At 41.6% G+C, this 26,921-nt stretch overlaps 1 protein-coding gene and 1 long non-coding RNA gene across 2 annotated transcripts; one reads left to right on the top strand and one right to left on the bottom strand.

Moving 5' to 3' along the window:
• Window positions 1-1,152: 1,152 nt before the first annotated feature.
• On the bottom strand, window positions 1,153-15,344 carry LOC119648488. The gene is made up of 3 exons (XR_005249047.1): window positions 15,224-15,344; window positions 2,080-2,180; window positions 1,153-1,322 (listed from the first exon to the last, which is right to left on the bottom strand). It is a non-coding gene; the product is annotated as an uncharacterized LOC119648488 (long non-coding RNA).
• A 373-nt stretch (window positions 15,345-15,717) lies between these two features.
• On the top strand, window positions 15,718-22,630 carry LOC119648481 (ATP synthase subunit alpha, mitochondrial). The gene is made up of 5 exons (XM_038050246.1): window positions 15,718-15,896; window positions 20,457-20,696; window positions 20,758-21,098; window positions 21,159-21,960; window positions 22,026-22,630. The coding sequence occupies exons 1-5, from the start codon at window positions 15,831-15,833 to the stop codon at window positions 22,233-22,235; spliced, it is 1,659 nt and encodes a 552-aa protein (XP_037906174.1). The 5' UTR covers window positions 15,718-15,830; the 3' UTR covers window positions 22,236-22,630.
• The last annotated feature ends 4,291 nt before the right edge of the window (window positions 22,631-26,921 follow it).

Here is a 26,921-nt window from a genome sequence, read left to right as displayed (position 1 = left end):
GAGTGGGCTGAAGTCAAACCAAGAGCAGATCGATTAACGGAATTCGAAGGCAGTGCGCGTAAACACGTGAATTATCCCTGGCACCCGTTTGCCAATTTGAATGTGTGAAACAATTAGACGGTTTTTGCCTTTTCGCTGGTATTATTTATTTTATTCGCATATTTCGAAAACCACTTGCGTCCGGATAGCTGAGTGGTTAGAGTACAAGGCTGTCGTGATTTGACGTCGGATACCAGTCGACTCAGCTGGTTATATACCTGAGTCAAATCAGGGTAATAATCTCGGTCGAACGCAATGCTGACCAGATTGCCTCCAATAGGGTACTATCATCCTGTAGTGTACGGTTACGTTCTTGAGTGAAGTGCTCTTAACACATTTCATGGCCCTGATCCACTTGGATTATTGCGTCAACGATTATTATTGCTTGAAAAAGTCTGTGGTTCTGATGAAAGGAACTAGTGGTTCCCGAAATATCGGGATATGCGAATAAAATAAATAATACTAGTGAAAGAAGCAAAAACCGCCTAATTATTCCAAATAATTTATTCGCTAGAAACACCGCATGATTACACTTAAATGGCTGTGTGCTTGGGAGCTCTTTGCTGACACGGAGGAATTTAAGCGTGCCATTCAGGACAGCATGGTCGTCACCATAAGCTCATATGGCACCAGTGCAAAACATAAACAGACATATGTAAGGTGATTTTTTCTTATCCTTCCGTAGATAGTGGATGACTACATTTAGTCTTGTTGTCTCTTAATAGAGTATCATATACGCTATTACATACTGTACCACTCCGCCCATCCGATTATTTCCACTATATTCATAATTTATTGATTGCAATCCTTCGTATATTTGTAAAAACGTGAGATAAGCTTATCAGTTCCTAGTTCGGTAGCAGATGTGATGCCTTCAATAGTTATCAGTCAATCTGCATTCTAGAGACTATCTGAAACGCATCAATATTTTCTTGGATATTTCTGAATATTAGGTACTAAATTCTGCTTGTTTGTAATCACTGTATAACAAGTCATAATTAAAAATTTCTTCGTTTTGTTTAAGGTAATGATTGTTTTTATTTGAACCATCTAACTATTTAATGAATAAGCAAAATTAAACCTATACATTGACCGCATAAGGAATGCTCTTAACGTTCAACTGGTTATTCGCATTCAATCCAACATCGTCGTCCACTTTAGAGGTCTTAAATTCAAACACCAAATGATTGTAGGTTCTAGGTGTGTATCATATTGAAATAAGTTGGTCTCGCTTTGTTGTCCTCACCTTCATTTCCACCTGCCAATCTCTACATTTTCTAGCACTGTCGAAAACAGAAGAAAAACTGGTTAGCTCAAATAGATACTGATGACGTACAATTTGTAAGTAGAAGTAGATGATAAACAATAATACAATACAATGCAATAAAACAAACAACATTTAAAATAATGCACTCATTGCTGAGGAGAAATTGCAGAAAATATATAAAAAATATTTAACCAATGCTACGTGCAACAAAAAGTGGTGTTTCTGCTATGATTGTAATGGTCCAAAAATCCACAACAAGGATGTAATCAAAACAAATACGTTGAATATAAAATGAGAGAAAAACTGAAAATATAAATGTTAAATATAGCGTTGTAGTTTCTCTATTAAAAGATGATATACAAAACTAAACTTTGAGAATAAATAAAATCACATATAATCAACCGATGAGCAGAAAAACATTACGATGAAAGAAAAAAAAAACTTATTATAATTAGAGGAAAACAAAGGTATAATTATAGCAAACTTTCTAAAATTCTCGAAAAAAATTATGTAAATCGGCAAAACATCGTCAAATTTTTCTATTCGATATTTTTTACGTCGTGGTCAATGATTATTTTACGAAAAACATACGGGATAACCGTGATGGGAATCAAAGAGGTATTTTCTAGGCCAAAGAATATCACGATTAATTTTGACTAGGATTATGTATTGTATATTTTTAGTGGGTAAACTGCGAGATGGAGAAAATAATGAGTTTCATCTGCTCTTAATATTTACGTGTATAGTTATCCACGAAACAAACGTGTACGTACATACATTGTGTATTATTATTAATAAGGATCACTATTTTCTGTCTCTTTTTTAGTTGTTTTAACGAAGAAAGGATTTACAATTTTATAAGAGGTAAAGATATCTGTAAATAAATATAATATGTTATATAGATAATGTTGTTTAAATTATTACAACAATTTAAAATGTTATAACCAAATTCGATAAAATGAAAAACGAATTGAATTTATATTCTTCGAGCTCTAGACTGAAGTCTAGTCATTTTCTTCACAAGCGTCTTGCGTCCGGGTACACTTGATGCAGAGTTTCCCGAAATATCACCTTAGTAGGTAATGTGATATCATATTACTTTTTCGACGAAACGAGAAATATTACAAAGTAACATTACAAACACCATCATTCGTTACACTAACGGCACATATGATGTTATATCATCAAAAGCAAATATTAACACTCAGCAGCGAATAATAATAAATATAACTTATCACTGAAGTAATTTTCTCTACATGTATTACATTCATAGCGCCAAATAGGTAACAATGAACCTTTCAAGCAAGAGAAGAACAAAAATAAAAGGAATCCATATAAGATATTAGATAGTACCTACAATATTTTCACAAAGAGCAGAGAATCATGATTTTGGCAACTTTACTTAGAAGTTATCTTTCCTTGGCATAATTTAAAGTTAGTCTACCACGTAGAAATTGGAATTCATCTTCACCCCAAAGCCAGCCGAGTGAACAGATTGGGAAATGATAGTCAGCATCGGCACTTAACAGTTGCCATTTGTATTACTTGTATACTATTATGTAGACCAACTCATCGCCATTCATTACCAGGCGATAACATTACAAATCAATTACTTAAAGACAATGTGAATCACTTAATCAGTTTCTAGCCCAAATTCAATCAAAGAACAGGCAATCATAACTACAATAGATTCGCAAGCGATACACAGCGTCAGGATCAGTTCGGCAGCCACGTAGAATTTTTCTCCTCGCAGGAAACGGGCATTCTAAGATCCCATGATATCTGTACTTAGAAGACAGTGTCTAGTATCCAAGAAGAAATATTCATCATTATTTCAGTCCTGAAAATATAGTTGTCATAAAATCCATTGTGAATGATAGCGCGTCAAAATCATAACCGAATAATCTTTGCAAGCCCGAGGGGTAACCGCTGTTGCAATATATAATCGGTGTCCGTTGCTGACTATGTTTTTCAATTATTCCTGGATAAGTACGTATTATGTTAAGTGTTCAAACCCTCTGCCACTACATTGATTCAATACAAACAATGCCATTTAGGTATGTAGACGGATTGAGTGAAACAATTAATGTTTTAAGGAGCTTAATTTTTGAATGTTGAAACCTTTCTCGGTCCTTCATTACCATTTCATTGAATGACCAAGTTCATCAGATCTGCCTAGTCGTAAATATGTTATGTACATAAATCTTATATGCTGTTCCACCTTCTAATTCAATATATTCCGAAAGCACAAACAGATCCTTCGACATGAAGCAGATACTACAGCAACACACAACCGCTAAGTAAGGCATTCAAATTCAACTCCCCCACTTGAATATAAATTTCAATAATTCAGTAACTTTATTTCTTTTTCTCCTAAACACTCTGTGAGTGAGGTGAGTCTTGATAATTCACTTTCATCCTTTCATTCCGCTCTTCTTCTGCCATATCTATTTCTGAAGTTTTCAATTTTTGCATTCCTCCTCAACAGTTTTGATACTAATGGACGCAAGAACTCTTCCCTGAGCAAATTGCAATATAATCGACTTTTAAATGAGGGCCAAATATAAATGCTGCGGTGTTGACCACGTAAAAATTAACTGGGCTTCCTAATTCGACTTAGAAAACTTAGTCGATTCTACAATTTGTTGCTGAATATATTTCACCCCTCACTTTCCAAGTGAACTCTTGATAGCACACCTTAAAGCTGGCCTCAGAAAATCATTTAACAAACTGTCAAAACACAATGGACAGCATCGAAAACCCGCCGAATATGTGCCAGCTTGTTAGGAAGGACTTGAAAATCGACCAAGACTACTATCGGCGATGGAATACCAACTTTCGAAGGAAGGCGAAACAGTCCTTTTTGTATTGAAGAGCAATTTCCCGAAAACTGGCGTAAAGGATGAATGGAAGGGAGCTAGCGTGTAGCCCCATAATATAGCCTGTATATCCTAGGAAAATTTGTTTGTGTCCTACTCGCTAAGCTCAAGAAATATTCAGCAGCTGCACCTCATCAAGTCATTTTCCATGCTTGTTATTCCTCAGATAGTATATTACCACTGTGCTTAAGCGAACCACTCTAGTATGATATGAAAGGTCGTCTCGTCCTCCTCATTATAGAGGAAGATCGGTTCTCATTTTCATTTGTTTCTTTCCAGGATATCGTTTTGACTCGCCATTCATTCTATAGTATGCAACCCACAGCTATTTTTCATCATCGATTCTTGCGACACTGTGTTTTTATACTCTGGAAAACCTAGTGGCAGTAGACGCGGGTGGGTGGTCGGACTGTTGCTGACGGCTACCGCAGGACTCTTATTACCTGAGGACCAGTCTCTGACAGTATCACAATTATGCACCACTACGCACCAACTGTGCTGACAATGACATCGAAAATGGCCACTATCTGATGGTCACTTACCTTGGCTTGCGTGTCTTTATCTTTAGCGTTTTCGTTCATATCCCAGCTGGACCTTATAAGGCCTGACTAACTTCCAAAACATGAAGGCGGATTGATGAATGTAGTGACTTAAAGAGCTGAAAATTGTGTCGATGGCTGAAAGCGACGGTAAAATGCGATATCGTGACAAATTAGCAGGCAGTGTACGCCTTGTCAAAAGAAGTTCCACCATTGCATTAGTGAGAGAAGCTGAAGCTGCCATACATAATAACGATTTCACTACAATCTACTGCATCACCACAGAACGACCAACTACATTCGTAGGCTTTACGATGGTCCTGTGAAATACGTTAACGGTGGGCTTTTTATCCACGATGATTTTAAATTTACGACTACATTCCGAGCAACAACACAAGCTGTTAAATTATATTTAACATCTAAGTGAATCTAAGTTATCAATTAGCTTTTCAATAAATCAGTTGCCAAATTAATTAGATTGTTCCTTGTTTTTGTTAGTTCGGTATAATATAAATTATGGTTAGCAACAATTTCGGTTCTGTATATGGCCGTTGCTATTTTGTATACAATTTTAGCATGCTAGGTATGCTTAATTAGCATGTTTAATCCAGTACAAATAAGTACAAAAGTTGGTCATTGTGCAAAGCAATTGAAAAGATTAATGTAATCTAAATTCCGAAGTTGATTCCGGTTAAATTATTTATGTTTAAACGTTTTCAGGACCGAGTAATGTAAATTCATTGCGTTAACAATATTGTACCAATAACTTAAGGTGAGTGCATTCGCGTGTACATGGGTCAGCGGCTGACCCCATTTGTTTGCTCACAGCAGCTGGCCCCATTTTATAATAGTATGTCTGATGTTTGGAAAAGTTATGTGATGCAGAATTTTAAAAACAAACTCTTCTGTAAGTACGATTTAGAGTATAAGAGGAATAAGTACGAATAAAGCATTAATGGTGAAAACACTGCTTTCAACTTCATACCCTTGAAAACCCTTTCAAAGTAATATTCCTTCCTAAAACCAGTGGAAGTAATATTATCCTCAAGCGTGGTCAAGATACCGGAGCGGCACAAAGACGAGCTTTCAGCACAAGGTATGCCTACAAACTAATGAAAAGCTTGAGGTGTGAATGTCAATACAAAGCCACCCTTCATAAGAGCAAAAACGGGGCAATCATTGGGGGCGACCGTGAAACACGTGAGAGAGGTGGGTTTCTGATTTCAAAGAACTCCTCAACCCTTCGCATGCAACTCAATCACCAGAATCTACAAGAATTATGATCGAGCATAATGCGAATATTGAACCGCCAACATTGGAAGAAATAGAGTCAACCTTCAAATAACAAAAAATGAACTTATTAAATCAGGCGGCCCATGGACCATGCAAGGTATCCCTAATTTTGTTTTCTTCATCTAGAACCAAGAACAGAATATTCAAAAAAACAAGTTGGGATACCGGAAGCTGGTCATTTCGGGTATAAAGATTTTGTGCTCATTTTATGTGAGAAACTCTCTATGCACGATCTTCCGTTGGTACATAGCTAAGAATACAAACTCCAGGATACTCATGTGAACATACATATTAACGACATAAATACTTTGTTTTATCCTAACATCTAATCAAACATTGTCTATTACCGCATGGCGATGCATACATAAATGTGTAATGTGTGCATCTAAATGAATCTAACGTATCTTCACGCATTTCCACTTTACTCTGTGCACAAGAGCATACATATATGTATGTTATTACGTAAATTAAAAACCGGTGGTAACCAGGTACATACATGTCTATTATATTGGTTACTGCTCGCAGGCCTTATTAGGACATAGATATACATACACATGTCTACCTCGAGTAATTGACACTGATATACAAACCACTAAAAAAGCCAAAAAGGGGAAACTAAAACGTCCCTATAGACCCCGCGGTTCATATGGGTTCACTTTAGATGATGATGACGTCATACACATCTTAAGGTGTAATAAATTTCCTTGAAATGCGAAATTTTGACTTTCTATAACTTTGTTAATAATAGTTGGATTGAGAATTATGTCCTATATTATCGCCTATACTGATGCTAAATTTTATACTTCTAGGATGAAATCAAGGGGGGTTTTCCGGTAAATTTCTAAAATATGATAATATATTATTATTAACTTTATTTGTGGAGATATCGGAACGGGATGTATTTTGAGGCCTAGATCTCGTATATCGTATATAATCGGTTCAACCTTTTCAGAGTAAATCGGGTGTGACCGACAGACAGACAGACGAGCAGAACCGATTTTGATAAGGTCTTGTTTCAAACAAAACCTTAACAACGCGACAAACATCATTACTTTGTATGAATTAGACCGGTGACGACCGGTGAAATACCAAGGAGGTTTTCAGACTGAAAGACTGAAAATTGACAATTTATTTCCGGTCAAACAGGTGCAAGAAACATGCTGCGAATTCAACGTCTACGACCGTAACATATTCGCGGACTTCAAACAGGCATATCACAGTATTGATCGAAAGGTACTATCCAAAATAATGCTTCACTTGGGAATCCCAGCAAAGACTTACCAGAATTACAGTATCTCACTCAACAGTGCAGGTCAGAATCAATAATAGTGTGAGAGGTACGTTCGAGCCAAATGTCGAGTTAAACCAAGGAGATGAGCTGGCAGCTCTACTGTTCAGTTTGGCAGGTTGTACGAAACTTTATATACTTAAGTGTAAAACTGATAAAAAATGGACTGATCGGTAGCAATCAAGCTCGTTTGAATCATTGTGAAACAGTGTGCGGATTTAAACTTCGCACCGCTCCACCTGTTATTCATTGACTTCTGAAAAGCTCTCGACAACGTCAACAGAGCGCATATCTAATATTCTACGCAGAAGGCAAATTCCAGAAAAACTCTAGCTATTACCAGGGATGATGGTGATATGATGGTGCAAAAAGTCTATGGCCTTCAGTCTGACTGACCGTCATCCTGTTCCTTATTCGGCGTACGCCAATGTTCTTTCTGTGCTTCTCTATGGGAAAATGAAATAAGTTTCCATCAACTAATGTCTAAGTGGTATTACCGGCATGCTCTGATCTGAGAGAATATCCAATGAAGATCTTTGTCGGCGTATTTATTTTACGGAAAAAGGAATTCACTAAACTTTGACATTTTTTCAAAGTAGGGCTAGAAAATAAGAATCTCAAGTACGAGGATGAGTTTCTTTTTCAAGATATTTCGATATTTAGTTGCCAGGCCTAAAATTGATGAATACTTACCAAGTATCTGGATAGTTCAAGTGGTTAGAACGCTGGGCTGTCGTAGCGGAAGGTCGCGGTTCAAATCTCATTGGTGGCAGAGCTATTTGTTTATCGTGACTGGATGTCGGATATTAGTCGACTTAGCTGTGAATGAGTACCTGAATCAAATCAGGGTAATAGTCTCGGGCGAGTGCAATGCTGTCCACATTGCCTCCTATAATGTACTGTAGTGTACCGTTACGGTTTTGAATGAAATGTTCTAAACACACTTCAAATCATTGATCCAATTGGATTGTTGCGTCAACGATTATTATTATTATACTTATCAAACTGGGAGACCCTCACTTCAATAGCAATGCAAAGCGGATTAGTGGTGCTCTGTGATTAATTATGTTTTGTGAAAAGCGAACCAATAATTTCATTCTAAAATACAAGTAGTCAAAAAAAGTGCAAACCAGACAGAACAAGTTTAGGTACATATATGCTTCAATTACAATCTGAGTGTAATTATGTTAGCACTGATGAAGGGAACAAGTGGTTCCCGAAATATCGGTATTTGCAAGAATAAATATCTACGCCAACGAAAAAGGAACAACAAGTTTTCAGGGATCGTCAACGATCCTTCATGGGTCGTTTACGATACGGGGAGTGGCGTCCCCGAGGTGCCCGAGCAAGTAGTTCTGACCCCCTAGCTGGCATAATACTTGCGTCCTAGGTAGTAGCCTCGAGAAAGTTTCTCGGTGAAGAGCGAACTGCTAATGACCGATACACGCTGGGACACACTGGGAGTCCCCGGAGCCGTCGACAACTCCCTGTCGACGTCGATGGGGTGATGTGAGCCTAGCTCTGCCAAGGTGGTAGTTGTGGCGTGTATCAGGAGCCAGTCCCTTCGGGACTCTGGTCGGGTAGTGTGCATTGAACCGGTGTTAGTAGACCGCGTTGCCCCGAGCGAGCGCTGATCCGTCCGTGAATTCCGGGATCAGCTAAGCGTAGGTCAGGCCTCAGGGAACTGGGGTAGGGGCTGTGTCCCCGAGGGTATACCCGTTCCTGACTATTGCGGCCCGCTCCCTTGCACACGATGCGCTGGTAAACAACTCAAATGGAGAAAAAAAACGAACAGAACGAGGAGATAGTGGAAATGGAGAGTGAGCTGACTGCGTTTATTCGCAGCACGAAAATGCGCCGTTCGCCCCAGCGCCCAGCGAAGGACGCAACAAGGGCTGAAATACCCGACGAGACATCGGGACGCGCAGACGGAGAGAAAGGCTCGGAAAGTGATGCAGCACCTGCAACACAGATAGGAGGAACCCAGACCATACAGCACAGTGCTGTAATTGGGGAAAGAGGCACAGTGGAAACTGCCGAAACTAATAAAATGGTTTCGAATATAAGCCGAGTGGGAGGACTGTCGATTACTCTGGCACAAGCGGAAGAGGAAAGACTTATTAAAAAATGCACAGCAATTGTGAAGCACATGCGATCTTCGACGTTCCTTCAGAAAAACGTCGGTAAGGGAGTGAAAAACGGGCTAATGGAACTGGAAGAGCTCCTGGACAGGATTTCATATTATAGGCGAACATGGAAAGTAAGACAAAATCCGCAGGAAGCAGAAACAACCGCGCTTCCCGAGGAGAACACCACGAGTACCAAACGGATCGCTGACAGCCCATTGCAGAGTGAACTTGGTAAAAAACGAAAGGAGGAAGGGACATCTGAAGGAGACTTCACTCAGGTACTCTCCAGGGCTGGAAAGAAGAAGGCGAAGAGGATCAAAAGACAACAACACGTCGCGCCATCAGAAAAACCTCTGCCTAAAACTAAAGCGGACACGAAGGATGGAGTGTCAAAAGAAAAGGTGGGGAGACGAAGGAGGACTAGACCGCCAGCTTTGCTTATTAAGCCGACGGAAGGCAAGACTTTTGCGGAAGTCCTCAGCGAAATCCGTTACAAAATCAAACCCGAAGACAACGGAGCGGAGGTGTCTTCCATACGTAAAACGAAGGGTGGTGGAGTCTTAGTCGAACTAGGCCCGAAGACTATAAATAAAGTCACGTTCTGTGAAGCAGTCAAGGGGCTTCTAGGAGAAAAAGCTTTGGTTTCTAGCCTGGAACCCACGTGTGCTTTAGAAATACGAGACCTTGACTGTCTCACGGAAAAGAACGAGGTAGAAGAGGCCATCAAACGCGAATGCCCGGAGGTAACCAATGTCCGGATTGGTATCACCTCCGCAAACTCACGAGGCCAAAAACTCGCTGTGGTGGAAGTTGCCGAGCACTACGCGAGGAAGCTTCTAAACAGCGGGAAAATAAGAATTGGTTGGGTAGTGTGTAGGATACGAATTCGGGCCGCCCCAACCAAATGTTACAGATGTTTGGATTATGGGCACACATCTGCAAACTGTCGGGGACCTGACAGAAGGGCAACATGCCGTAAATGCGGTCAGGCAGGCCATAAAGCGAACAGCTGCAATGAAAAGGAAAGCTGCGTTCTATGCAAGGACCGTGGCGCGACTGATGAGAGCATTGCGCACACTGCGGGATCGGGGCGGTGTCCAGTTTTCAGAGCAGAACTGGAAAGAGCTAGGATACGGTCAACATGATTCGCATCCTACAAATCAATATGCACCGGAGTGCAACCGCTCACGAGTTGCTAGCGCAGTTCGCTGCGGAGACCAAAGCTGATTTAGTACTCATCAGTGAGCAGTACCGAAACAAGGGCCCAGTTTCATGGCACCCAGACATATCAGGTACCGCTGCCATCTGGGTTCGGGACGGCACCCTCCTGGGGGTTCTTGCCCAAGGCCGAGGGGACGGCTTTGTTTGGATTCGGTGTTCAGGGATAACGTTTTTTAGTGTCTATCTTACGCCGAATGAGACGATGCCGGACTTTCGTCGGAGGCTTGAGGCATTGGAGGACGCTATCTTAAGCACGGATGGGCGGATCCTGGTCGGAGGTGACTTCAATGCTAGGGCACTTGAATGGGGCATGCCTCACACAGATTCCAGAGGGAAACGAATTTTGGAAATGGCGGCGAGAACAGGACTGGTAGTTCTAAACACCGGATCCACCCCAACGTTCCGGCGCCCGGGCTGCGAAGGAAGCATTCCAGACGTAACCTTCGCATCGGAATCACTGGTGTCGCTGGTGGACGGGTGGCGAGTTCTGGAAGAGTTTTCGGCCAGTGACCACCAATACATTGCTTTCGAAGTGGTGGACACAAACTCTCGGTGTGCGCCACCCCAGCGATCTTTCTGTGTATGGAACGTCGCGAAGGTGAACACCGGGAAGTTTGTCGAAACTCTGGGAACGGGTGGGGCCACGCTGAAGGGTACTCCTGGGGGCGGTGGCGCCGCTGCTGACACTGTCGTAAATTCAGTTATGAACCTGATAACGACGGTCTGCGGAGCCTCCATGCCCAGGAAGACATCGAGGCGCGGCAAACCTTCCATGTATTGGTGGACAGTGGAAATCGCAGAGCTCCGGAAGGAATGTCACAGGCTCCGCCGCTTAACACAACGTCTAGGCGACCGTGAAGAGGCATGTACCATAATGATGGAGTACAAATCAGCCAAAAGGAGACTCCGCAGCGCAATAAACAAGAGCAAAGCTCGCTGCTGGCAAGATCTGATCGACGAGGTGAACGGGGATCCGTGGGGACTCGGTTACAAACTTGTAACCCGAAAAATTGGGGCTCTGCGGAAACCCTGTTCACTTAAGGCCGAGCAGATGGACCGCATTGTGAGGGCACTCTTCCCTGCACACCCCGTATGGGATGGTGACGTCGGCGCGGAGAGCGCAGAGGACTGTCCACTTTTCTCTGTAAAAGAGTTGGAACAGGCAGTCCTCTCTATGAAAAACAAGAAGGCGCCAGGACCCGATGGTATTCCAGCAGAGGTGTACAAACTGGTATTCCAACACCGGCCAGGCCTACTGCTCGGTGCATTCAACGCTTGCCTGAAAGAGGGCATTTTCCCTGCTCGTTGGAAAGTTGCGAGGCTTGCGCTGATCCCTAAAGGGAAAGGCGATCCCGAACTGCCGTCTTCATACCGCCCGCTATGTATGCTTGATACTGCTGGGAAAGTGCTCGAAAAGCTCATCAGAAGTAGACTCGCTGAAGCGATACGCGCTGCCGGAGATTTATCTCCCCGGCAGTTTGGTTTTAGGGCAGGGAGATCGACAATTGATGCTGTCATGCAGGTCGTGGACGCCGTTCAACGAGCAGAGGCACATAGCCGCCGAACTCGACGGGTGGTGCTCCTCGTAACGCTTGACGTCAGAAACGCCTTCAATTCCGTAAGATGGAAAGACATTCTAGGCACACTAGACAATACCTTCAACGTGCCGAACTATCTCTTACGGATTTTGAGGGACTATCTGAGGAATCGCTCCCTGCTCTATGAAACACTAGAGGGTCAAAGGTGGATGGAGGTCACGTCGGGGGTAGCACAGGGATCCATCCTAGGGCCGGACCTCTGGAACGCTACCTATGACAGTCTGCTTAAACTCGACATGCCAGAAGAATCGCGCCTGGTCGGCTACGCAGATGATGTCGCAGCGCTTGTTGCTGGACGCACTGTCGAACAGGCGCAAAGCAGACTCGGCATATTGATGCGACGGGTAAGCGGATGGATGACTACTCATGGTTTCAACCTTGCACTGGAAAAAACCGAAGTAGTCATCCTGACTAAGAAGAGAATTCCGACCCTGTGTCCCATATCGTTCGGCGAGTCGATAATCGAGTCAAAATCAGCGGTAAAGTACCTCGGGTTGACTCTTGACTCAAAGATGAGCTTTTCTGAGCAAATCCAAGCAGCAGCGAACAAGGCTGCGGTTGGAGTTTCGGCGTTAAGTAGGCTAATGGCAAACATTGGGGGTCCTACGTCTAGTAGGCGACGTCTCCTGATGAGCTCAACGCAGTCTGCCCTGCTCTACGGCGCAGAGGTATGGGCTGGCGCTCTTAACAAGGAGGTATATCGTAGACGCCTCGCGCAAGTACAGAGACGGGGAGCTTTACGAGTGGCGTCTGCGTACCGCACAGTCTCTGAACCGGCCGTGATGGTGATCGCGGGAGTTATCCCCGTTGCCCTTCTTGCTAGGGAGCGTCAGGCCATATACAAGCGCAAGGGAGATGAGCCAAGGGAGGTGGTTGCTCGCGAAGAACGGCAACACACTCTAGACGAGTGGCAGCTCTCTTGGCAAAATGAAACTAGAGGCAGATGGACTGCGCGGCTCATCGGCAACCTAGGTGCGTGGCTGAATCGGAAGCATGGTGAGACTGACTATTTCCTTACCCAATTTTTAAGTGGGCATGGAAGTTTTCAGTCTTACCTGCACAAGATTGGAAAGGCGCATTCTCCGGACTGTGTGTTTTGCAATGGAGTTGTGGACGATGCCCACCACACTTTTTTTTCTTGTGGAAGGTGGGATGGGGTTCGTCAGCAGCTCTATTTAAACACAGGGGATCTCTCTCCAGACAACATTGTGGAAGAGATGCTGAGGACTGCTGACAGCTGGAACCGTGTTGCCCATTACGTTCGGGCCCTTCTCGTTGCTAAGAAGATAGAACTCGACCGGTGGAGGAGCCGGATGGCAGGGAGTTCCTTGAACTGACAGTTCCCTTCCTCCTCTCCCCTCCCGTTGGTGAAAGGAATTCCCTGATTTGAAGGCTCCGCAAGGCGGGAGAGATCGGGGGCTGGCCCGAAGTAATGTGACAAACGGTTCCAGGCTAGCTCTCTGACGATGGGGAGGTGTTTAGTTGGTAGTCCGACGATGTACCGAATCGGGAGTCCAACACTGTGTGCGTAAATGCATTCACCTACCCTACCCAAAAAAAAAAAAAAAAAAAAAAAAAAAAAAAAAAAAAAAAAAATTACCGGCATGCTCTGATCTGAGAGAATATCCAATGAAGATCTTTGTCGGCGTATTTATTTTACGGAAAAAGGAATTCACTAAACTTTGACATTTTTTCAAAGTAGGGCTAGAAAATAAGAATCTCAAGTACGAGGATGAGTTTCTTTTTCAAGATATTTCGATATTTAGTTGCCAGGCCTAAAATTGATGAATACTTACCAAGTATCTGGATAGTTCAAGTGGTTAGAACGCTGGGCTGTCGTAGCGGAAGGTCGCGGTTCAAATCTCATTGGTGGCAGAGCTATTTGTTTATCGTGACTGGATGTCGGATATTAGTCGACTTTGCTGTGAATGAGTACCTGAATCAAATCAGGGTAATAGTCTCGGGCGAGTGCAATGCTGTCCACATTGCCTCCTATAATGTACTGTAGTGTACCGTTACGGTTTTGAATGAAATGTTCTAAACACACTTCAAATCATTGATCCAATTGGATTGTTGCGTCAACGATTATTATTATTATACTTATCAAACTGGGAGACCCTCACTTCAATAGCAATGCAAAGCGGATTAGTGGTGCTCTGTGATTAATTATGTTTTGTGAAAAGCGAACCAATAATTTCATTCTAAAATACAAGTAGTCAAAAAAAGTGCAAACCAGACAGAACAAGTTTAGGTACATATATGCTTCAATTACAATCTGAGTGTAATTATGTTAGCACTGATGAAGGGAACAAGTGGTTCCCGAAATATCGGTATTTGCAAGAATAAATATCTACGCCAACGAAAAAGGAACAACAAGTTTTTTTTATTATTTCAGACGTTCAATTACACGTATACTTCACCTCTACTATTATTTTCTGTTCGAAAAATTTTTGTACTACCGGGAACGAATTTTACATTCAGGATTTCTAAACATGTACTGCGAGGAGGTAACTTCCTTAACCTTAGACTACATCTATAAATCTGACTAACTGGTTAGAATCGTAACAATACCATGATTCGATACTACTTTTCCACTGCGAAGACAGAAAAATTCACTAGAATTAAAGTGTGCTTTCTCCAAGAGGACATTTCTTCAACGATTGTGATCGAAATTTCGCGTTTTGCGATCAATATTCAAATAGTCGACAACTACAATTAAAGTAGTGGAAAACACCCGAGATTTTTTTTCACAATAAACTTCTTCAGTGAAAGGTATGTTATTTACAGAATATTTTCCGTTTATTTTGAAAATAAATCACCAGAACAGAAATCGGAAAAATTGTTTCTAGATTTTCGGAAACACCAACAAATTTTATAGATCGATGGATTAATATGAATTAATTAATATGGAGTATGAATTTCAGATTTATGGTTTTATTTTTGAAAAGTTAAATCAGTTCCTTTCCTTACCTGTAAATTTGATCCATTTATTTATACGATAATTCATATTGTCAAGGGACTGATGATTTGGTACGAAATATCGCGGTTTGCAAAATTATAAAAATTAACGCTGCGGACGCAAGGAGGATTTGTACGAATTAGTCGGAAATACAAATGACCAACGTACGAATTATCCACTATATTATTAAATTTACTTACTTTTTTCAGTGAATGTACTTGAGTGTAAATCTTGTTAAGCTACTTTTAATAGAATGTCCAATTACGGACGATTTGTCTCATTCCTTATGATGTGTGCTAAAAACTTTCAACTTTCAACCGGCAGTTCGCTTCTAAATTATCTAAAATTCCGTTTTATATAGTTTTATATCAAATTTTAATTGACTAGGTATATTGTATAAACACATCAAAAAGTTCACTACTCTCCACTTCCGACAGCTAAGCGACATCTCTCCACTCGCCAACGACTTATCGGAACGTTCCTTGAACACGAATGTGTTATACAAGAATCCGACGGAGCAGAAGCAAGAATACGACGAGCGGTCCCTCAATAGTGTAGTCGGTCCGGCATCCATCTTTGTAAAAGTCTAGGGAAGTGTAAAACAAGTGCTCAGTTAAAATGTCGCTCCTATCTGCACGTTTGGCCACCACCGTGGCCCGGTCATTGCCGAAGGCTGCATCACAGGTATATTAACTAAAATCCATTGAAATTTCCTTAAAAGTTTTGTGTTCAAGCTCAAAAATCCAATTTGGAAAAAATCGATGACAGCCGACATAATGAGTATGTGGGGTGTCCGGTGAGATAAATTTCTGCAAAATCTACAACGTTGGCGATGTGGATATATTTACAGTAGCGAAAAGTGATTGGAGGATAATGAAATGTGCTAATTTCCTTAAGAAATTGGAAGTTAATTGGTGAAAATTCGGGGTTAATGCATTCCGGTAATTCGCTATTATGCAACGTGAGTTGGCCGTGTTCTGTGTCGTTATGTAACGAAGAAGGAAGAATTGTTCTTTTGTGAAAGTAGTGATGTTCCCTCGAAAATCCTATGGATCGAGAGCAGTAAATGCCCTGAAAATGTGATCTTTTCCCCTAGAAAACTTTGGTCTGCAAAATTATATAACCTTTGAGGTTAAGTTGACAGACGGGTGTTCGGTTGGCCATTCGCCTTATTGGAAATGAAACATTAAATGTTGAATAACTGGGAGGTATCCCTAAACAGATCAATTTAAAAAAGTTTCTGGGATAACTACATCGTATTTTATATATCATGTTTAGCACTCTTGAATTCTATGATAATCAGGACTTGCGAATATTACTGTTTTGTCCAGGGCAACTGATAAAAAATTTCGCAAGGATTTATCCCTAATGGTGTAAATGAACAGTTTGATTACAATCGTTTTAATAAAGTTGGGATACACACAATACAAATATAGTAGAACTGCATTATGCTATCCCCAAATTATTATCAACGAACTATGGAAGGCTTTGCCGCAACTTGGCTATCTGCCAAGAGCATTGTTGTTGTAAAATCCTTAACTGAATGCGATGGTCCTACTTATCTGGGATATTCAAATTGTTAATGCGGTTTCCTTATATCATAATTCGGACATTCTCCCTATGTTAGATTATACCCTTTTCAAATCTACTTGGAATGTTATGTAACAATGACAAATTTTCGGCTTAGTACGCGGCACTGAACTCCTTGTCTGCTATCATCTCCACAAACCTCATGTACTCCTCTGTATCATTACTATAAGCCTTTTTTCAAATACTGAACTGGTTTTTCTGAGCTTATGTATTTGATACAAAAGCTAAACATTCTTGTCTTCAGTGAGGTTTGATTGAACCCTTGGAAAGGAATCTTTTTTCCTATATCACTGAGAATTTGTATTTTGTCTTCCAGACAACGCTTTGAGAGGCTTCGGTAGTCAAAGAAAATTAAAAAATCAATTTCATGTTAACGTATAGCTCTTAGATTTTAGACAATACAAGGAAGGAAGAACTTCCACCCCTGCACACAGAATATCGTTACAATAATATCCAGAACGGTGCTCTGCTTACCGATCGACGAGTCGAGGCGGAAAGGTGTCGAGCAGAAAGGAAGAATTTCTTCATCCTCCACTTCCACAAGCACTGCCGAGATTTGGAGCAACCACCAGTCAGCGTGACCTCGACTTCAGTAGCACTGACTGGTGGGATTGCTCCAAATATCAGCAGTGCTTCGAACGAAGGAATTCGGGGGAAGGACCTGGCGACAACCCATCTGAGCTCTGGAAAGCAAAGAGCTGGGTTCCAACACTCTAGCTCAGTGAGTTCTTCAATCGGGTTATTGAGGAGGGTAGAATACCATCTGAGTGGCAAGAAAAAGGAAGGTAGTCCAGCGGAATGTTCAAATGATCGTCCGATCCGGATTCGCTGAAGAACTCCGCAGCGGATGACGCTATACACGTGAGAAACACCGCCCTCTTTACATTGCATTTCTGGATCTAGAGAAGTAGTTTGATCATGTGCCATACGAATTCGCCTGGTATGCTCTGCGGCAATACCTAGCACCAGAAGAACTCGTTCGCTGGGTTAAATTGCTCCACCACAATCCGAGAAGTAAAGTTCGAAGTTTGGTGGGCGCTCCAAAACCGATTGGTGTCTCTGTCGATGTTCATCAGAGAAGCGCCCTTTCACCATTTTTCTTTGTTCTTATTATGGACGTCGTCACATAGTACATCCAACGTCCATCGCCCTATACACTTGAATGAATCAGGCACATTTATTTTCGGTGGCAGAACTGAGCGATCTAAATATCTCGATCCAGACGAGGTGTCCCCGATTTGAAGTGGACAAAGGCCGAACAAGAAGAAAATTGATGCAAATTGGAAGAGTATAATGATTACCTTGGCTTTGTTTCAAACCCTTTTGCGTTCGTCACGGAAATTGCTCGTTATGTCACAATTCTTTTCGAATACGTTGTCAGGGACCTCACGACCTAGCTTTTTGGGGATTTGGCTAATCTAAACATTTTTGAGCGGTGCTTATAACTTCGATGAATGCACATCCAAACGAAGAAAGAAATATTCAGATGCTCTGAAGGAGAAGACGAAGATGAATATGGGCATTGATCTCATCTTTTTTTGTTCATTTGTCGGGCGGCCATTTATGCACCTGGCTTCGGACTCGATTCCGATTCAACGGTGGTGATTATTTCATGGCTAACGAGGGTCACCAATGAGATAGATCTTTTTGTTTTTACACTGGGCCTCGCAGTCACGTTTCTTCTTAATTCACTGAATACTGGGGATATCGCGAGTGCCAATCGTACGAATTCAGCGGTCTTGAGAAAATCCCATAATTAAATGAGGAAAACAACCAATTCAATTTATATCCTCCTTCATTATCATTGACCGCTAGAAATTTTCTTGCATGGGTTATGGTCGCGTTTTTCAATTGGCAAATTCACGGAGATATCGTCCTCGAGAAAGTTTGATTTTTCAACCCTATTCTTGGAGGGCTATGTAGGATACCTTCCATTGAACAAGCGAAGGGGTTATCCCCGCAATGTTGGGAGAGCTTTTCATAAATTCCATAGTTGTGTTTCTGGTGCACGTTGCTCGATAGAGAGGACTTATTGATAGTTTATCTGGCAATTGCACTGTTCCCCTTGAAAACAAGCAGCCGAGCCAATTCAAACTTCATTTATTCATTATAAGGGTATTTCCCCCAATTGTATTCTCTACTAAGCCGCGCTTCTTCCTTGACAGAATGTAGTAGACCCTTTCTGCGACTGCCTACTTCGTCGAATATTAGATACTACATTGTGGAAATACTCTTGGGATGGATCGTTTCTGTTGTCGGTAAACGTTTGACCACGAGCGTTTTCATTAGCCAACACAAGGATTTGAAACTTCTGGCAGAAGTTTGGGCGAACGGCGATATTATTTGCGGAAAGTAAGGGCTTCACACGTTTCTATACGCTTTTCGTCCGCATTTGATTGATCGATGTACTGTACCGTTGTGCAATTCATTTTGACACTCGATTACGGAGTCACACGAATGTATTAAACCGCTTCGTCACTGTTCGCAAGTTTGTTCCTGGCTGGACTTTCGGACAATGCTCGGATATGGTTCATTACTTTCCTTCCTATCATCCACATCCCCTCCTGATAAAATCCATTTTTCACGGACTGCCAGTATTAAGGTTTTGTGTAAAGACAAAACCTTATTAGAATCGAGTCGATGTCTGTCTGTCCGATTTATTCGGAAACGGCTAGACCGATTATCACCAAAATTGGTAAGAGCGTGTGATCAGTTGTTTTATTTACATGCAGTCAGTGGCGCTATTTTGGGTTAAGTTCAAGGGAGGCTCCCCATACATGTGAATGCAGGGTGCACATTTTTTTTTCATAAAATGTGGTCATGTGAGGTATCAACTGAAAGGCCTCATTTAGTACTTTTCGAAACTGGTTCCGAATTAAATATCGGGTGAAATATAGAGGAGTGAAGGCTCAAAATATGGCCATCAAAAAGTGAAACAGGTCTCGTTGGTACATCTCTACGAAATCTAGGCCTCAAAATACATCCGGTTTCGATATCTGCATAAATAAAGTTAATAATAGTATATTAGCATACTTTAGAAAGTTAGAAGGAAAGAAGTTCATGCTAGAACTATAAAATAGTTTTGTGTGAAGAACGACATGAGGCACAATTTGTTATAGTTATAGAGGGTGAAAATTTACCAGTTTGTTTAGGGTGGGAATAATATCTATGTCTGTAATATGTACGCATATCTTGTAGTTTGGAAAAATATGATGGAGGATGTTGGATTTGTTTCTATATACGGATGGAAAAATTTGCGTAGAAGTTTCTCGTATATTTTAAGATGAACACAAAGCCTTTATACCCGAAGCGCGAGCTTCCGGTTTTCCGGCTTGTTCAGAGATGTTGCCGTTATTACAGTTAACTAAGCAAATCTATCTTTTGAATTTCTACATTGGGTTCGGGATATTCAGCATTGCTATCTGCCAGAGTTCCACCTCACTTCGATACATTCAAGATTTATTGAATAAATGTCCGTTGTGAGTTTTATTCTCTTGAAGCCTGAAGCCTTAAAGTATCCAGGTAGCGTCACCTCTGTATATTTTCTTAGAGATTCATATAAATCATTTTCAAATGTTCGTATATTTTTGGAAATATATACTTTCCAAATCCTACCTTATGCACGTTTTCTAATTTACTGTTATTTTTCTCCAGATTGCCGTCAAGGCCGCATACCCAGCCGCTTCTCTAGCTGCTCGTAAACTCCATGTATCATGCAGTCAACGCAGTGCCGAAATCTCTTCCATTTTGGAAGAAAGAATCATGGGTGCTGCACCAAAGGCCGATTTGGAAGAAACTGGACGTGTATTGAGCATTGGTGACGGTATCGCTCGTGTCTATGGTTTGAAGAACATCCAAGCCGATGAGATGGTGGAATTCTCCTCCGGATTGAAGGTAAGCACAAAAATTTCTATCACAATAAAGATTAATTGTTGAAATGTTTCTCTTCCTGTAGGGTATGGCTCTGAACTTGGAACCCGATAACGTCGGTGTTGTCGTCTTCGGTAACGACAAGTGGATCAAGGAAGGTGACATTGTCAAGCGTACTGGTGCTATCGTCGACGTTCCAGTTGGTGAACAGTTGTTGGGACGTGTCGTTGATGCCTTGGGTAACCCCATTGATGGTAAAGGACCAATCTCGACCAAGGATCGTTTCCGTGTCGGTATCAAGGCCCCAGGTATCATTCCTCGTGTCTCTGTACGTGAACCTATGCAAACTGGTATTAAGGCCGTCGATTCATTGGTGCCAATTGGTCGTGGACAGCGTGAATTGATCATTGGTGACAGACAGACAGGGTAAATTTCCTTATTTAAAGCGTAACACACTGTTTCATCTAAGTTTCTTTACGTTCGCAGTAAAACTGCCCTTGCCATCGACACAATCATCAACCAGAAGCGTTTCAATGACGGACAAGATGAATCAAAGAAATTGTACTGTATCTACGTTGCTATTGGCCAGAAGAGATCCACTGTCGCCCAAATTGTCAAGAGGTTGACCGACGCTGGTGCCATGAACTACTCCATCATTGTCTCAGCCACTGCCTCTGATGCTGCCCCTCTGCAATACTTGGCCCCATACTCTGGCTGTGCCATGGGTGAATTCTTCCGTGACAACGGCAAGCACGCTTTGATCATCTATGACGATTTGTCGAAACAGGCCGTCGCCTACCGTCAAATGTCCCTGCTGTTGCGTCGTCCCCCAGGTCGTGAAGCCTACCCCGGTGATGTATTCTACTTGCATTCACGTCTATTGGAACGTGCTGCTAAAATGTCCCCCACAATGGGTGGCGGTTCATTGACTGCCTTGCCAGTCATTGAAACCCAAGCTGGTGACGTATCAGCTTACATTCCAACCAACGTCATTTCCATTACTGACGGCCAAATCTTCTTGGAAACTGAATTGTTCTACAAGGGTATCCGACCAGCCATCAACGTCGGTTTGTCTGTATCCCGTGTCGGATCAGCTGCCCAAACCAAGGCCATGAAACAGGTCGCTGGTTCCATGAAACTGGAATTGGCCCAATATCGTGAAGTCGCCGCCTTCGCGCAGTTCGGTTCAGATTTGGACGCTGCCACCCAACAATTGTTGAACCGTGGTGTTCGTCTCACTGAATTGTTGAAACAAGGACAATACGTTCCAATGGCCATTGAAGAACAGGTACGACGACAATAATGCCGAGTCAACCTTCCTCACCAACCTCATAACATTCTCCTAACTTTCAGGTCGCTGTCATCTACTGTGGTGTACGTGGATACTTGGACAAAATGGACCCCAGCAAAATCACCAAATTCGAGAAGGAGTTCTTGCAACACATCAGGACAAACGAACAAAGCCTTTTGTCGCAAATTGCCCAGGAAGGCAAAATCTCAGATGCCACTGATGCTAAACTGAAGGATGTTGTCACCAAATTCATCTCAACATTCACAGCCTAAGTTTCTAGTTATTTAACATCGTATTAACACCCAACAAAGAAAAGTTTAAAATCGAAAAAGATCTCGTTCGAATCGTTTTTGAGCGATACTTAGACAACACACACACACACAACTTTTTAAACTTTTTTTAAGATACGAGCATCCTTTGAGAATGAAAAGTCAACATCAGAGTAAATATTAGCAATCAAAACTTGACAGTTTACCACCATCTGTTGTATAATGAATTGGAGTTTCCACCTTAGCGAGAGAACCGTTACTTTATGTTTTCGAATTGAAGAGAAATGAACGCAAATAATCCCTACGACTTAAGAAGATAAGAGTATTCTGTATGTGCAGAGTCGATTTGCTCTAATGCAAAGTAAACATCTAAAACAATAAAAAATGGTAAAAATTAACTAAATGTGGTTTTATTCAATAATGGGAAAGTTTACAATATTGTGTGGATGGTATTGCGAGGATTTGTACGATCTCAGTATAGCTGTTGGGGGAAACGACGTGGTGACATTGCAGACGATTTGCTGTAGGAGAATGCTATATTCGCAAGAATTTTTAAGAAAGCTGGTGTGATGCAGGACTTGAAATAGGAGGTGTTACCTGATTTTACAGACCGTAGTAAAATTAGCGTAGATGAATTGATGTGTTGGAACATCAGATGAAGTAACCTTTATTTCCTTTAACTTCAGCTGAAAAGAGGAGAGACAAATGAATCCTGTATCTATGTGTTTCTTTAACAATTGCAATGGAAAACTTTAACGGCGGAGAATGAAAAGTGCACAAAAAAACTTGATATCACACTGTATCCTGAGAATAAGTCGAATTTTTCTGATAAACAACGACAGGACACCACTCTAATATGTACAGTGCCGGTAAAAATGGTAAGATACTCTGTTTTTCAAGAAATCGAGAAGTATTGAAATGAATTGCAGAAGCTGTGTATGGATCTGAAATGATCACATTATATTACATTCTTCTGAGTAATTTACGGGGCTTTTCTGGTTTAATGCAGCGAATAATTAGCAGAACAAATTGGAGTGCAGATAAGTAGAAAAGATAATACAACACATCAAATCATTCTGTTTATTCGGGAACATTTTTCATGTAGAAAAAAAAAGTTTATCCAATTGTTTTTCAATATTTGAAAGCGATTTTTAATTAATTTTGTGTAACGAATTGAACATTATAAAAATATTACATAATGAGGAAAAGTCCACAACGGGAATTGCTCGGATCAGAGTGAAATTATGCGGTGTTTCCAACGATTAATTAATTGAAGTAATAAAAACTTGTTGTTTCTTTTTCGTTGGTGTGGGTATTTATTCTTGCAAAAACCGATATTTCGGGAACCACTTGTTCCCTTCATCAGTGCAAACAAGTTGAAACTTGTTGAAGTTGAACGTTCACACAAAATCCTAGAGAGGCTTGAGGTACATTGCCAGCAACCGCCAACTATAATGAATATGCGGTTTTGATGCCTTATGCCCCATATAGGGGTTTACGGTGATCATATATCAATAAAATATTGATGTGCTGTCCCAGATATTAGCGTACGTTGGCTCATCCTTATCTTCTTCTTTTTCTTCCGTCTTTGTCCCGTTCACAAGCGGGGTCGGCTCATCGTGATCGGTTTCGCCATTTGGCTCTATCGAATGCCTGATCTGGTGCAATATCGAGGCTTTCAAAACCCATCCAGCGTATCAAGCCACCGTTGTTTAGGCCTGCCTTCGACTTCGATGTTCAGACCAATCTTTATTGCGGAAAATTTTAGATTTGAGACGTTCGTTTATACGTCGATCACAAAGAACATCACATGTCGTTCGATGTAAAGGCATTGTTTCCCAATACACCAGTAAAAGAGTCAATTTTCGAACTCGAGAGATGGCTGAACCAGTTTGAATCTGGCCCGGAATGGAGAAGAAAAGTTCGTATCTTGCCAGGCTCTGCATGAACGAAAACTATTTTACATTTCGGGACAGATTCTACAAAGCTACTTCGGGAGTAGCGATGGGGAACCCCCTCTCGCCATTACTGACCGAAAGGTTCATGTCATCAATTGAAAAAGAAATTGAATCGAGGGGAATAATGCCTAAAGTATGGTTTAGGTATGTAGACGACGTATTTGCGATCGTTAGAAGGGACGACATAGACATGGTCATCTCCTCTATAAACAAGATCCATAATAAAATCGAGTTTACACTAGAGGTAGAAAAGGATGGGGTTCTACCTTTCCTGGATCTAAATGTCGTCAACTCTAACGGAAAGCTTAAGTTTGAGATATACCGTAAGCCTACAGCAACGCAGAGAACGATACCGGTAACTTCACATCACACATTTTCCCAAAAAATGGCTGCCTATAATTGCATGATTCACCGACTGATCACATACCCTCTTTCAAAATACGGTTTCAATAAAGAACGACAGTACATTATTGACACCGCTATTAAGAATGGGTATAATTCTCAGACCATTGAGAAATTGATTGGAAGGAAAGTCAGGCAACACAATAGGCATGCCTATACAAAGCTATTTTCGCAGCAGAAGGAGGCAACCACCAGACGAATAAGTATCCCATATTCCTACCTATTCAACAACCTCAGGAATTGGGTAAAAAAGTACCAACTGGAAATCGTAGCTTCGAGTCGATCATCCACCTTGCGGAGTTTACTGGGAAGCGTTAAGGATCCTTTGGAAGCGGACGAAAAAAGCGGGATTTACCGAATAACGTGCAGCGACTGCAATAAAATATACATAGGACAAACGAAACGCCTGATAACGACGAGATTTGATGAGCACATCAGGGAAGCGGTAAATTGTGTTCGGAAAGAAAAGTCGTCCATAAGGTCATCAGTGGCAGCGCACATAGTCGAAGAAGCCCATATCATTTAACGCGATAACCTTGAGGGGGGGGGGGGGGGTTATTTTCATGTACGAACAGAGGCACCGGCCACGTACAAGCGAAGATAAGTGATCATCATTACCTACCTCATTACCTTCTAATCCAATATATCCTAGAACCCAGAGTATCTAAACATGAACAAGCCAAGCGTATCCACTTTATTAAGGCAGTTTAGAGTTCACCATCAAAGTATTCTGCCCTCCATATTTCATTTGAAATATACATATATATATTTCCACCTGTTGTATGTTTGTTTGAACCAATGATCTCTACGCCCGCTATCTCTGCTGCAGGTGACCCGCCAGTGTTAAGTTGCTGCTTTTAATCCAATCCGTCCAGTTGCCTCATTGCGTTTTAAATTCCTTGTCGAAATGAAAGTTGATCACGCTGCTCCCGGGGAATAAGTGATGCAGCGTCTGAAGAGGTGCCTTTATCCTGAACAAAACCACAAGTCACATGAAACTTCATTATCATGATGTCTCTTGGAATGGACTGGTTCTTTGCCTGTATCTGTACGTGACGATGATTAGAAGTCAACCTAAGAAGGACCTCCAAAGATGCCGTTGGGCATGTCATCATTGCCTCAGTGCTACACACACAAGCCAGTTTGAAATTTTCGCAGTTCCCTGACTGTTATGTTCAGATTAGTACCTCCTAGGTAATCATTAGCTTTACAATATACATATATTTAGCGCACTATTTTCGGGATGCATCCCCATTCCCATTCTGCTGTGAAGTTGCCCTTATAGCACTCCGACATATGTTCCCGAAGGGCTTCCAAGTATTTAACATTTGTTTCTAGTTTAACTGCTACCGTCATGTATTTTAGTGACTATCAAGCGTAATTCTGATCCGGGTAACCCGAAATTTGTTTTCAGAAAAATGCGTTTAAGTTTTAAGTACCGTAAAAATGCATTTGATTTGCAATGCCTGCAATATACAGCTGACCTTTTAGATTACGTCAGTGCTAATTTGTCTTGCAGCGCCGGACATGGATTTCTTCGCCTTGTTTATGCGTTTTAAGTTGATCTCGTATCACATGTTATACGTAAATGTTTGGGCCGACTTTCATGCCCATAGCGTTCACTATTTCACTTTAGCTTTGGCCACGCTTTGGTCCGAAGTTCGGGCGGTTCTCCTCTGAAGAATTTTTGGCCCCCTACATGAGGATGAACGATTCCGCAGCCTGCATAACATCTAGTTGTGTATAAAATCCGGCTCCACAGGTTGCGGTGGTCACTTAATCCGTATGGATGAGGATGATCCAGCCCGGAAAGTCTATAAGGGCATTATCTACGGTAGAAAAAGAAGACGAGGCAGACCCTGCCTGAGATGGAGCGATGGAATAGGTCAGGACGCCAGACAGCTTTTAAGGATATCAAATTGGTGGACCTCGGCGCAAAAACCGGAGTATCTGGAGTTCCTTATTAAAGCAGGCTTAGACCGGATACCGGTTGTTGCGCCGTTGATGATGACGATAATTGGCAATCATGTTGTTTTGCGAATTATGAAAAGGAGCGTATACCACCTGTGAACCCCTTCGGGCACGTTACTCCCATGGTAGAGGTGAGGCTGCGTCTGATGAGTATCCGAGTTACTTGATTTTTAAGATATGATAGTATAGCTTAGACCCAAAAAAAATCGTTTGCCACAAAATTGTAGAGTGGTTTTTCCCTTTAACAAAAGGTACAGGTTATTTAAAATAAAAAATATGAAAAAATAAAGGCTTGAATCTGATGACTAAATAGTGAAAAATAGACCTATGTATGCTTCTACCAATAAAAATCTTCAAA

Source organism: Hermetia illucens, chromosome 1 (assembly GCF_905115235.1).
Source record: "Hermetia illucens chromosome 1, iHerIll2.2.curated.20191125, whole genome shotgun sequence".
In the NCBI taxonomy this organism is placed as follows: domain Eukaryota; kingdom Metazoa; phylum Arthropoda; class Insecta; order Diptera; family Stratiomyidae; genus Hermetia; species Hermetia illucens.
Note: the sequence above shows the minus strand (reverse complement) of the source record. Positions and strands in the feature narration are given on the sequence as shown.

Excerpts from the sequence above, each read along its gene's own strand:
- LOC119648481 (XM_038050246.1), top strand. The coding sequence starts at position 15,831 with ATGTCGCTCCTATCTGCACGTTTGGCCACCACCGTGGCCCGGTCATTG. Across the intron at positions 15,897-20,456 it reads TGCCGAAGGCTGCATCACAG|ATTGCCGTCAAGGCCGCATA; the intron begins GTATATTAACTA and ends ATTTTTCTCCAG. Across the intron at positions 20,697-20,757 it reads AATTCTCCTCCGGATTGAAG|GGTATGGCTCTGAACTTGGA; the intron begins GTAAGCACAAAA and ends CTCTTCCTGTAG.